Below are 13805 nucleotides of genomic sequence, written 5' to 3'. Positions count from 1 at the left end.
GTCAGAATTAATCTTTAGTTCTGAAAGAATATCAGTTTACATGCAGAACTGCTGTTTTTTAAAGAGAAATATTATACATTATTTCAATATTTGCCTTCTATTTACTAGTAACTGGGCAAAGTTACTAGTAAATGGAAGGCCGGCAGACACCAGAGCAAAAGGTTAAAATTGCTTTTCTTAGTGTGCTAATAAATTAGAATCCTTGTACTTTTTGAAGCATTTTCAAAAACACACAACCAAAATCCAGTTATGTCTCCACATGAGTAACTTGGCTCCAAATTTCTGATTACTTACCCGAATACAACTGAAACAACATAGCTTGGAGCAGTGTGGACACAGGCGTGCATCACGCAACTTTTCCATACAAATGAAACATCTAAATACTTCAGCAATACTCTGCAAGAAAGAAACACAATCAAGACAAGTATGGGTCAGCTTTATCTGTAAACTGCACCTACATTATCTTATTCATATCAACTCATATTTTACTTAAACTTAGGCTCAACTATATTGCTCCTGGATACTATATAACAGTGTTTGGAGAGGAACCAACAAGCAATTATTTTAAAATGTCATTGTTTAAATCAAAAGGGAAAAAAGGGTTGCTATATCTACATACACACCTCAGTATCTTGCTAACACTGCAACAAAAGAGTAAAGAAAAAGTATGTATATAATTGTTTAGAAGACACTCTAGAATATGGGTGTCCAACCTTTTGGCTTGCCTGGCCATAATGAGTGGAATTGTGCTGAGTCGCCTATAAAATATATAATATACAGTAGTTAATGTATATAAATCACACAGTACTGTTAAGAGGTTTACAATCTTAACCTTGCATTACAGGGCTGTGACGTGGGCCACAGGTTGGACACATTTGCTCCATAACCTTGCAGAATATAAACATCATAAGCAGGAAGAGGGCATGAAAACCAATAAAAACCCACTGATATGTTTCTAAGATGGACTGAAATGCATGATTCATAAAATGCACATTCCAACATTTGGATTTTTTTGCACAGTACTGTTGTTGTTTTTTTGCTTCAGGTAAGATTCAGAAAGATGTGGAAACAAATCACATTTTATTCTTGCTTTCTCTTAGTTCTTTGGAACACGATGCAATCCAAAATGTCTATTTTTTTATAGTCCTTGCTTAAAAACCATTCATTCAATGACCGCTCAAAGTTATGACAACACTGAACAACTAGTACTTATGGTCAGTCCTAAAGTTATGCTCATTACGGTCACATGACCAAAATTTGGATGCTTGGCAGCCAGCCTGCATTTAGAATCAGTGTGCAATGGCCTCGCAAGTGGCCAGTAGCTATCGTGAAGATCAATTGGGAAAGCAGGGGTGGATGGAGGAATGTGAGGCAGCCAAAAGGGAAAAGGTGGGAAGGGAAATGAGGAGGGGGTTGAAGCAGATGCAAGCATAAGCATGGGAGAATTGTGAGGTCCTGGCTAAACAACCCTATTGCTAAGTAGTGTGGTTATGTAATGTTTCATCTAACAAATGGATCATTTAGTGATAGAAATTCTGGTTTGTTAAGAGTCAATAATTGAGGACTACCTGTATATTTAACACACCCTCTGATTTTATCCTTATAACAGCTTTGTTAACCTAACTATTGATTCTACCATTTCTAGTTTCTTCCTATCCCATGGGAGATTTATAGCAATTTCAAGTTTGGATTTAGGAGTTTTGATGCTAAAACAGAGCATGCTCTAGATCAGTGATGGCAAACCTATGGCACGGGTGGCACAGGTGCCACGCAGAGTCTTATCTGCTGCCACGCGAACCATTGCCCTAGCTCAGCTCCAACGTGTATGTGTGTGCTGGCCAGCTGATTTTTGGCTCTGGGAGGGCATTTTTGGCTTCCAGAGAGCCTCCAGGGGGATTGGGGAGGGCTTTTTTACCCTCCCCTGTCTCCAGGAAAGCCTTTGGAGCCTGGAGAGAGCAAAACATGAGCCCTCTGGAATCAACTCCCCCTGGACATTCGAATTGCCCCTACTCTTCCCACCTTCCGCAAGATATTGAAGACCTATCTATGTCGCCAGGTCTGGGGGGAATAACTATCTTGTCCCCCCAGCACCACCTTTTTCTGACTGTAATATATGAGAATGGTGTGATTGTGTAGTAATGATCATTTTTTAATATTTATAGGTTTTAAATTGTTTTAACTTATATTGGATTTGTACTTTGTATATTGTATTGCTGTTGTTGTGAGCCACCCCCGAATCTTCGGAGAGGGGCGGCATACAAATCTAATAACTTAAACTTAAACTAAGGGGGCCCACCAGAAGTTGGGAAACAGGCCATTTCCAGCCTCTAGAGGGCCTCTGGGGAGGTGGGGGGAAGTTGTTATCATCCTTCCCAAGCATTAAATTATGGGTGTGGGCACTTGCGCATGCACAATAGCACGCATGCATGCTCTTTTGGCACCTGAGGAAAAAAAGGTTCACCATCACTGCTCTAGATCTTATAACCTTACCCACAGAAAAAAGTTTTGGGAGCTCTAATGCAAAATATTCTAAACAGAACAAAGAACTCCAAACACAGAAACGCTATCACCATGGATTCCTGCCTGTTTAAAGAGGCAGCATATAGGGAGAGGTGAAAAAATTATCAGATCCGGGATCTGTGACTTCACTGTATTAATTTGTTGTATTATTTCTCTGCAGCACCTCGCAATCAAGAGATTTCAAACACCCCTTTTTTTGAGGATTTCTAACACCATGAGTGTGTTAAGATGAATATGGATGCCTGTTTTTAATAATTCTGGATTTTAGAATCAGATTTTATGTTTGAGTTTCCTACATGTTGTATTTTGTATTTATTCTTGTTTTATAAGCTGCCCAGAGTCTACGAAGAAAGGCGGCATAGAAACCCAAACAAATCAAATCAATCAATAAACAAACACTTCACCACTGGGTGAGACCATTTAACAAACCCACTGGTGATTTCATCAAACAACCGTAGCAAGAAAGATGGTAAAAAGTGGGGGGGGAGAGAAACAAACTTCACTTTACGAACTGCCCCACTTAGCAACGGAGAATCTCTGGGCTCAATTGTGGTCGTATGTCAAAGACTGCAGTTCTGGATGCCCCCCCCCCAAAAAAAATCATGTCCATGTATGTCAAACAAATAGCCATACATGCAAGACTGCCCCCTCCTCCAATTTTGGGGGGGAAGACCCTTCCCTCCCAAAGTCTGTGATGACCTATAAAGCCCTCTATGGCATCGGACCAGATTACTTATGGGACCACCTTCTGCCGCATGAATCCCAGCGGCTGGTGAGGTCTCACAGAATTGGCCTTCTCCAAGTCCCGTCGACCAGACAATGTCGTCTGGCAGGGCCTAGGGGAAGAGCCTTCTCTGTGGGGGGCCCGGTCCTCTGGAATCAGCTCCCTCCAGAGATTCGCACTGCCACCACCATCCTCGCCTTCCGCAAGAGTCTCAAAACTCACTTATGTTGCCAGGTATGGGACAATTAGATCTAGACCCTCTGACTACTAAATATGATGTATGGTTGTGATTGAATTGGTTGACTGATTTTAATATATTGGGTTTTTAGCTTGTAGTTTTTAATTAATTAGATTTATTTGTATGCACTGTATTGTGCCCCGAGTCTTTGGAGAAGGGCGGCATAGAAATCTAATAAAATAATAATTAATTAATTATTAGATTTGTATGCTGCTCCTCTCCGGAGACATAATAATAATGGGGATAGAAGTTGAAATAAATAAATAAATAAATAAATTTTAAAAACTCATTTGGAATCCTGTCCGTCTGCTTGGGGGGAAGGTCCTCCCTTGGGGGGGTCTCCTTTTGCGGGGAGAGGTAGGACAGCCACTCCTATCCCACCCAGGATAAGACCTCCTCCCTCACAGACCGCTCCCCCAGCTTTTTTGAGGGGTGTCCTCCCCCTCCCCCTCAATGGATACCCCCGGGGGGGGTAGAACATTCCCCCCACCTTTGGGGGAGGGGCGGTCTGAGTGGGAGAAGCCCCTCCCCGCCTCAACAGGTGCCCCCCTCCCCCCCCTCCCCGCCTTTATTATTGTTAATACCGCAATTTTTACCTCAACACTTTGCTCGTCCATGACTGGAAACTGCCTCCCTCGAGGTGGGGTCGCCTCCGTCCCCTCAGCAACCTCTCCTGAGGAGAAAGGACCGGCGTGTGAAGCCACCGGGGGAGGGAAAAAACGGGGGTCGGGAGGAGTATCCCGCTTGTTTATCCTCCCCCCTTTTTCTTCATCCCACAGACTCCCTCAGCCCCAATCCGGGCCATTTCTCCCCCTCCCTCCCCTCCCATTCAACCATTAACGGCCCCGCCGGCTCGCGCCTCACGACTGAGGGAACGGGGAAGGGGGGGGAGAGGGGAGAGAATCCCCACTCTACAGCCTTACTGCGCCTGCGCGGTCATGCTCGCCGACCGAGAACCGACAGTGCCGCATTAGCCGGCGCGCGGGTTAGAACGTCTCACTGCGCCTGCGCGGGACCGAGTGCACGTTCGGGTTTGCCGGAGCGCTTCGTTTCCCTCCGGATTTGTGGGAGACGGGAGAGTAATGGTACGCATGCGCTAATTGCTAATGTTAGGAAGGCAACCTCGTCTAGAGCAGGTGAGTAGAATAGAAATAGAATACTGTATTATTTTACTGGAAGAGTAGTAGATGCTTGGAACAAACTTCCAGCAGATGTGGTTGGTAAATCCACAGTAACTGATGCCTGGGATAAACATAGATCCATCCTAGGATAAAATACAGGAAATAGTATAAGAGTATAATAGTATAAGAGCAGACTAGATGGACCAGGTCTTTTTCTGCCGTCAATCTTCTATGTTTCTATGTTTTGCGACCTTCTCAGAAGCAAAGTCAATGAAGAAGCCATATTCCTCGCGTGTCAAATCGCACTTGGCCAATAAAGAATTCTGTTCTGTTCTATTTTATTGTTTCCTGATTGTTTATTTGTACCCTATGACAATCATTAAATGTTTTTTACCTCATGATTCTTGACAAATGTATCTTTTCTTTTATGTACACTGAGAGCATATGCAACAAAGACAAATTCCTTGTGTGGGCAATCACACTTGGCCAAGAAAGAATTCTATTCTATTCTATTCCATTCTCTATTCTATTCTTTCTTTATTCTATTTTCTCACGTTGCTTCAGATATTTTCCCCCAACTAACCTCAGATTGTGTCCCCTTGTTCTTGTGTTCGCTTTCCTATTAAAAACACTTCCCTCCTGAACCTTATTTAACCCTTTCACATTTATTTATTTATTTTATTTATTTATTAGATTTGTATGCCGCCCCTCTCCGAAAACTCGGGGCGGCTATCAACAATAAAAAGACAATGTAAACAAATCTAATATTAAAATTAATCTAAAAAACCCCAATTTAACCCTGCTGTTCTGTTTAGAAAAACTCCCTAATCTTCTGTTCCCGGGTCACATGCCCGGACCGCAAACCCTTCATTTGAAGTGGTTATGTTTGGTCAATTTGAAAACTTTTTTCACCTGGAAACAAGTTTGAACATTTCTGCACACAATGGAATGAAAATTGAACTGAAAAAATTAATCCTTATTGGTTTATTTTGCACATAAATGTGCCCCCCCCCCGTTTTTGTGAAATTTCTTTCAATTTATGGATAGTTTTGCTTGCAAAATGCATTCTATTTTACTAAAGTTGGTGTGGGATTGGTAGCTTGAACATTTCTGCACACAATTATATGAAAATTGAAATGAAAAAAGTAAATCTTATTGGTTTATTTTGCTGATATAATGCATGCCCCCCCCATTTCTGTGAAATAGTCTTCACTTTATGGATAGTTTTGCTAGAAAAATGCATTCTATTTTACTAAAGTTGGTGTGGGATTTGTAGCTTGAACATTTCGGAACATAATGATATGAAAATTGAACTGGAAAAATTGATGCATATTGGTTTATTTTGCACATAAAGTTATTTCAATTTATATAAAAATTATGCTGTTAATTTCAAACTTACATACTTTTTTTTAGTAAAATGGATTTCTTTCATAAAATTAGTTCTCTGGCTACAATGTGGTTGATTTTCAAAAGGATATTCCAAATATTTCTAGCCAAATATGTATAAAAAGTGACAATAATGGCACACAGCAAGGCCGAGGGGGGGGGTGGCCCTTTTGTGGCAAAAATAAACCAATAAGAACCATTTTTTTCAGTTCATTTATATTTTTCTTATGTTCAGGATTGTTCAATTTAGTATATCAAACCTTTTGGGGGGAAATTCCTTAGGGATTTGTAGCCTTAAAAAATATAAATTGACACGAAATTCAGAAAGGATGGGGGGAGGGGCTTTTTGATCAAAATAAAAATATAAGTCTCAATTTTTCCAGTTCAATTTTCATATCATTATGTTCATAAATGTTCAAACTAGTTTTCCAGTTGAAAAGGTTTTCAAAAAGATCAAATTCAAGTACCTAAAAAAATTATTTTTGGTCCGGTCATATACAAACAGAAACAGACTCGAAGTGATGAATTTTTTTTTTGCCCAGAAAACAATTAGCCACCACCCCAAAAATATTTTTTTGATGATCAGCATTGTTAAATTGAGTAAATGAATGCCTAAGATTTTAAAGAATATTTCGGATTTGGAGCATAAAAAAATCAAAAGTGAAAATGGTTGCAAGCAGCCGAGGGGGGGGGGCTTATTTCTGATTTTAAAAAACCAGTAAGAATCATTTTTTTCAGTTCCTTTATATTTTTCTTATATTCAGAAATGTTCAAGCTACCAATCCCACACCAACTTTAGTAAAATAGAATGCATTTTCCAAGCAAAACTATCCATAAATTGAAAAAAAATTCACAAAAACGGGGGGGAGGCACATTTATGTGCAAAATAAACCAATAAGGATTAATTTTTTCAGTTCAATTTTCATTCCATTGTGTGCAGAAATGTTCAAACTTGTTTCCAGGTGAAAAAAGTTTTCAAATTGACCAAACATAACCATTTCAAATGAAGGGTTTTCGGTCCGGGTCGTATGTGACCCGGGAACAGAAGATTGGGGAGGGGGGTTTTTTCCAGCAAGAAAGAAACCCCCCACCCCCCACCCCAAAAAAATCTCATAGAGAGAACCCCTGAAATGATGAAAAGTCATGAAATTTCAAGTTTCAGATATGCAGGGAAAATTTTTTACAGGGACTCAAACTTGGCTTCGGGTCACATACAACCCGAACAGAACAGCAGGGTTTTAAAGAACCAATCATACATACAAGCATACCATGTATACATTATATAAGCTGGCTGGGGAATGCTGGGAGTTGAAGTCCAGATACCTTCAAGTGGCCAAGGTTGGGAAACACTGGTCTAGACAGTTGGAGATGGGCTGAGTGCAGTGGTTGACCAGGGCGTCTTTCGTGTCTTGCTGTGCTCCTAGGATACCACGTTGGTGGCAGAGATCGCCTTCATGACTTTTGTCCTAATCTAGTAGATTTCATCTGTTCATTCTGCCGGAATCTTGTCTTCACATGCTCAGGATAGACAAGTTCTTATCTCACCGAAGGTCAGTGACCCAACGGCTACTCTCAACCTGGTTTGGCCAGCCTGTGGAAGCCTGGGGTGTGGCCGCTGTGCATTCTAGATAGAAAAGGTGGTTAGAGAAAATTTATTTTCTCTATCACACAATACTAGGACAAGGGGGCCCTCCCTAAAGCTCATAGGTAAGAAAGTGAGGACAAATCAAGGGAAATATTTCTTCACCCAGAGGGTCCTTGGTTTATGGGATTCACTTCCAGAAGAGGTTGTGACAGCTGTCAGCCTGGAGAGCTTCAAGGCAGGATTAGACAGATTCATGGATGCCAAGTGTATCAGTGGTTATTGAAACGGATGTCCATGTGCCACCTCTATGTTGGTTGAGGCAGGCAGAGTTCCCTTGAGTCCCATTTGTTGGGGGTCAGGGGAAAGGGAGGGTCTTGCCTTCTCTTTCTGCTCAAGATCCCCATGGACAATTGGGGGGCCACTGTGTGACACAGAATGCTGCACTCGATGGGCTTTGGCCTGATTCAGCAGGGCTCTTCTTAGGCTCTTATGTACAGCTACTAGGAGTAACAGGTGAGAGACCAAAGGTGAGCGACTTGCCCTAAAAGTTGCCCTAAAATGAGCTGCTATAAAAGGACACAACATGCTCCTACATCAGAGGTGCTACCCTCCCTGAACCCCAAGGTAAACCTTGACTTAAAACAGTTCATTTAGTGACCGTGTAAAGTTACAAAAGCACTGAAAAAAATGACTTATGACCATTTTTCATACTTACGACAAAGACTATCTACTGTCGACCTCACCCCATTCCAAAGAGGTCTATACGGGGCATGCATAAGCTTACCCGCATGCCTACCGTCCCTGTCTTAATGTCCCCAAGTACTCATAACCATATCATGTCCATACAGTGGTACCTCTACTTACGAACTTAATTCGTTCTGTAACCAGGTTCTTAAGTAGAAAAGTTTGTAAACGATTTTTCCCATAGGAATCAATGCAAAAGCAAATAATGCGTGCGATTGGGGAAACCACAGGGAGGGTGGAGGCCCTGTTTCCTCCCAGGAGATTCCTAGAGAGGCCCCATGGAGGCTTCCCCCCGCTTTTTCCAGCCCTGTTTCCTCCCAGGACATTCCTAGAGAGGCCCCACGGAGGCTTCTCCCCGCTTTTTCTGGCCCTGTTTCCTCCCAGGAGATTCATAGAAAAGCCCCACGGAGGCTTCTCCCCGCTTTTTCTGGCCCTGTTTCCTCCCAGGAGATTCCTAGAGAGGCCCCACGGAGGCTTCTCCCCGCTTTTTCTGGCCGTTTCCTCCCAGGAGATTCCTAGAGAGGCCCCACGGAGGCTTCTCACTGCCTTTTCCAGTTAGTTTCGGAGGCTCAGGTTTGTAGGTGGAAAATGGTTCTTGAGAAGAGGCAAAAAAATCTTGAACACCAACACAAATGTGACCCAGAGTTATTTTTCTTAAATGCCTTGATTTTCTATAGGAATACAAAGAGTAATTTTTTTAAAAAATAAGTCAGGACAATTCCATACCTCCCAAGATGCTGAGATCCGATTGTACTTATGGTTCAAAGTTGCCTAAGTCAATTTAGCTGGATGCTTCCTTGAGTCGAGAAATATAATAAGGGATGCTTTTCCTCTTGAATGTTTGAAGCTTGGTTGTTCTGAGTTACCAGAAGCTCCAAGCAACAAACCAAGCAGTTCTCTCTCTCAGCGAATGAACATTTTTCCCGTTCCTTTAAAGAGGGAGGATTTTGCAAAACTTCATTTACCTTTCTGGCGTGGATTTAAGTGGGATTATTTGGCACTGACCTGAGCTTAAATGTAGATCTACATGGGGCTACCCTTGAAAAGCATTCGGAGACTTCAACGGGTGCAAAACGCAGCCGCGCGAGCAATTATGGGAGTACCAAGGTACATGCATAATAACACCGATGCTCGCAAATTGCATTGGTTGCCGGTTGGTCTCCGAACGCAATTCAAGGTGTTGTTTATCACCTATAAAGCCCTACATGTCTTAGGACCAGACTACCTACAGGACCACCTGCTATCGCATACCTCCCAGCGAGTAATAATAACCCACAGGGTTGGCCTTTTCCGGGTCCCATCAACCAAACAATGTCGGCTTGCAAGCCCCCGGGGGGAGAGCCTTCTCTGTGGTGGCTCCAACCCTACTAGAGATTCGTATTCTGGAGATACGTATTCTCTGCCTCTGCAGATTTGTATTCTCCCCACCTTAGCAGCTTTCTAAGCAAATCTGTAAAGACCTCACTGTTCCAGCAGGCCTGGGATTGTTGATGTTTGAGACATCTACATATGAATGTGGACTATTAGTGCAAGTACTGTATGTGTATTTTAATAGGGGTTTTACTAATGAATTTTTTTACTGTTTAGAATTTGTTTTTATCTGTTGGAAGCCGCCCAGAATCCTTCGGGAGTTGGGTGGCATATAAATATATTAAATGAATGAATTAATGAATTAATTAATAACTAAGTAAGCAAATAAATAAATAAATAAATAAATAAATAAATAATCTGTTACTGCATTTTAGCCTATTCCCCAGGATTCTGCAAAGTTGTGTTTCTATTTCCCAAAACATAACTACCGTATTTTTCGGAGTATAAGACGCAACGGAGTATAAGGCACAGAAATCAGTTTTTGGCGAAGAAAATAAGGAAAAGAATCTGCTTACCAGATGGTTCTAACTTGAGGCCGGGTTTATGCAAGAATAAATAAAAATGAGACCCGGTCAGCAGTGAGGAAAGAAGAAATATTTATTCCGGAAAGCAAAGAATTTGCCCTTAGGGACCAGGGCAGAGAAATGGGCTTCAGCAACATCATATTAAGGGGAGCTTGTCTTGAATATGGAAGTACTGTATCTTAAAAATAAGAGCTTCAGTAGGATAATTATACAGACTGGATATACAATTTGATGTACCCAAGTATGCAATTATGAAGTCTAGCCAGGTTTCAGCTGCAGCTGCTCTTTTTATTTTTATTTTTCAGATGAAAAGAAATATTTTTACCAGCTGTTCAAATCTTTTGAGGCAAAAACTCCAGCCCCAATATTAAACGTCTCAATTTGGGAGTGTCTTTTCTTTTTAATTACCAAAGAAATAATTCAATTGAGATTTCTTGTGGGCATTTTTTGCGGCATTTATTTTCCCTTTTAAAAGCCACAGTGATCTCTCTTGAATCCAAAATACAGTTGGCAGCTGTTTACTTTTGGGTTTAACACATTTTATTGGAAACCATAATGTTCAACTCCTTTTGCAGTCGTTTCAAAAGACTTCATGGGTTAAATGCCCCAGCAGGGCAATCCCAGGATCGCAAAAACGGGCGCTTTGCTGGCAATGGAAGTCCAGAGGTGGGGTTACCCAGCGAGGGGAGCCTCATTGAAATCGCAGCATCGCAAAAGCAGGGAAGTCTGGAGGTGGGGTTTCCCATGGAGGGGAGCCTCGGGGGAATCCCAGCAGTGCAAAAATGGGCACTTCGGCTGGCAAAAGGGCTTGCACGCATTAATCGCTTTTCCATTGATTCCTATGGGAAACATTAGAAACATAGAAGACTGACGGCAGAAAAAGACCTCATGGTCCATCTAGTCTGCCCTTATACTATTTCCTGTATTTTATCTTACAATGGATATATGTTTATCCCAGGTATGTTTAAATTCGGTTACTGTGGATTTACCAACCACGTCTGCTGGAAGTTTGTTCCAAGGATCTACTACTCTTTCAGTAAAATAATATTTTCTCATGTTGCCTTTGATCTTTCCCCCAACTAACTTCAGATTGTGTCCCCTTGTTCTTGTATTCACTTTCCTATTAAAAACACTTCCCTCCTCAACCTTATTTAACCCATTGACATATTTAAATGTTTCGATCATGTGCCCCCTTTCCCTTCTGTCCTCCAGACTATACAGATGGAGTTCATGAAGTCTTTCCTGATACGTTTTATGCTTAAGACCTTCCACCATTCTTGTAGCCCGTCTTTGGACCCGTTCAATTTTGTCAATATCTTTTTGTAGGTGAGGTCTCCAGAACTGAACACAGTACTCCAAATGTGGTCTCACCAGCGCTCTATATAGGGGGATCACAATCTCCCTCTTCTTGCTTGTTATACCTCTAGCTATGCAGCCAAGCATCCTACTTGCTTTTCCTACCGCCCGACCACACTGCTCACCCATTTTGAGACTGTCAGAAATCACTACCCCTAAATCCTTCTCTTCTGATTGTTTAGTCTTACGAACTTTTCACCTTACGAACCTCGTCCCAGAACCAATTAAGTTCATAAGACAAGGTATCACTGTATATTAATTGGATAAACTGTATTGTTATGTCTTTTATATATGCTGTGAGCCGCCCCGAGTCCTCGGAGTGGGGCAGCATACAAATCCAATTAAACTAAACTAAACATAGATACAGGGATGGGCTACAGGCTGTTCCGGTGGTGGCAATGGAGCATGTAGCTTCGGTCCACTGCTGCTGGACGTGCACACAGCGCGATTCCGGTAAAAAATTACTGGGGTTTTTTTGCCGCCGTGCCTGCACGGGAGCAAAGAAACCAGCAATTTTTGCTGCCTGAAAAATGTCCGCATGCGAGATTTTGGCTGCTGCACATGCGCACCAGCCGAATCTTGCTACAGCGCCTGGGGCCAGCGACAAAAGTAGCCTGCCCATGCTCCAGCCGCGTGGCTTTTCTGGTTATCCTGGGCTGCGGGAGACAGATGTCTGCGGTTTGGGAGAGCATAGAGGCCACACCGCCGGAACTCAGGACCACCCAGCCTGCTCCCTGCACCATGGCCCATCTTCTCGGCGCCCTTGCACATCACGCGCCAGAGCAAGGTAAGGGCCGGGCGGGCCACTCGCCCCGTGGTGGGCGGTAGTGTGGCAGAGCGGGTGGTGGGCGGGCTGCTTGCAGCGGGGTGGAGCCAGGGCAAATAGCGGGAACCACTTATCTTATTTTGGCCTATTACCAATCCTTTTTGCTTCTGTGCATGCGCAGAAGCGAAAAAAACTGGAAATCTCGCAAGTGAGATGAGCCGGGGTGGCGCAGCAGGTAGAGTGCTGTACTGCAGGCCACTGAAGCTGACTGTAGATCTGCAGGTCAGCGGTTCAGATCTCATCACCGGCTCAAGGTTGACTCAGCCTTCCATCCTTCCGAGGTGGGTAAAATGAGGACCCGGATTGTGGGGGCAATAGGCTGTCTCTGTTAAAAAGGGCTATTGCTAACATGTTGTAAGCCGCCCTGAGTCTAAGGAGAAGGGCGGGATAAAAATTGAATAAATAAATAAAATAAATAAATAAGTGCGCGCCCTCATGCGAGATTCAGCTTCGTTCTGGTAGCGCTGGGAATGGTGGCCCGCCCCTGCCTACATACCTCCAAGTTGTCTCAGCGACTCTCTACAAAGAATGCAGATGACCAGCTGTCTCCAAGGATCCACCATCCGGTCAGAGCTGACGAAGCTGCTTGGATGAGAAGCAAAATGTCTTCAAAGAAAAACCAGAAAGTCCTGTTGCCTCTTGAAAAAAAGCACTTTTGGGGATCACAGGTTAAGTTCATTGGCGCCCGCTCCAGAGAATGAGATTTGAAGCGGCTGAATTGCAACCAGGCTACCGGAACGTTTAGGTCAGTGATGGTGAACCTTTTTTTCCTTTGGTGCCGAAAGAGCATGTGTTATCGCACATTCATGAGTGCCCACATCCATAATTCAATGCTTAGGGAAGGCAAAAACAGCTATCCCCACCCCCTGGAGGCCTCTGGAGGCTGGGAACGGTCTGTTTCCCAACTTCTGGTGGGTCCAGTAGGCTCGTATTTCGCCCTTCCCAGGCTCCAAAGGCTTCCCTGGACACAGGAAGGTAAAAACGCCCTCCCCCATCCCCCCGGAGGCTCTCCGGGAGCCAGAAACACCCTGCCAGAGCCTCTTTTTGAGCCAAAACTCAGTTGGCCAGCACACACATGCATGCTTGTGTGCCAGCAGATATGGCTCCATGTGCCATCTGTGGCACCCGTGCCATAGGTTCGCCATCACTGGTCTAGGTGTTCAGTAACATAATTGTGAAACACCTACAGGGCCATCCAACTTCATGTTATCATAATTTGAAGAGGGAATCAGGTTGCACCTTTATGAATTATGAAGCAACGGATGGAAACTAATCAAGGTGAGAAGCAACCTAGAACCGAATAGGAATTCTGGATTGTCGTCTCGTCCACTGGTACTGTATAGCCTTGGGCTAAGCAAAATAAAATCACAACCATCTTCTGTTTTGTTTTATTTTTATTTTTTTCTGGAA

General features: G+C 43.1%; 1 protein-coding gene across 10 annotated transcripts in view; it reads right to left on the bottom strand.

Moving 5' to 3' along the window:
- Positions 1-9157, bottom strand: part of TRIM37 (tripartite motif containing 37) — an 82295-nt gene extending 73138 nt beyond the window's left edge. Inside the window, exons 1-5 of one of the 10 annotated variants that reach the window (XM_070735386.1) lie at positions 9045-9106; positions 4656-4746; positions 4079-4155; positions 714-758; positions 295-396 (exon numbers count right to left, since the gene is read on the bottom strand). In XM_070735386.1, the coding sequence (XP_070591487.1) occupies positions 295-396; positions 714-758; positions 4079-4155; positions 4656-4737 (306 nt within the window). In that variant the 5' untranslated portion in view covers positions 4738-4746; positions 9045-9106. Of the gene's footprint in view, positions 1-294; positions 397-713; positions 759-4078; positions 4156-4405; positions 4521-4642; positions 4747-9044 lie in introns of those variants that run through there. The other 9 variants (XM_070735393.1, XM_070735390.1, XM_070735388.1 and 6 more) reach the window with 9 other exon arrangements.
- Positions 9158-13805: the final 4648 nt, after the last annotated feature.

Source organism: Erythrolamprus reginae, chromosome 1 (assembly GCF_031021105.1).
Source record: "Erythrolamprus reginae isolate rEryReg1 chromosome 1, rEryReg1.hap1, whole genome shotgun sequence".
NCBI lineage: Eukaryota > Metazoa > Chordata > Lepidosauria > Squamata > Dipsadidae > Erythrolamprus > Erythrolamprus reginae.
The sequence above is the reverse complement of the archived record's forward strand: the minus strand, read 5'-3'. Positions and strand labels throughout refer to the sequence as shown.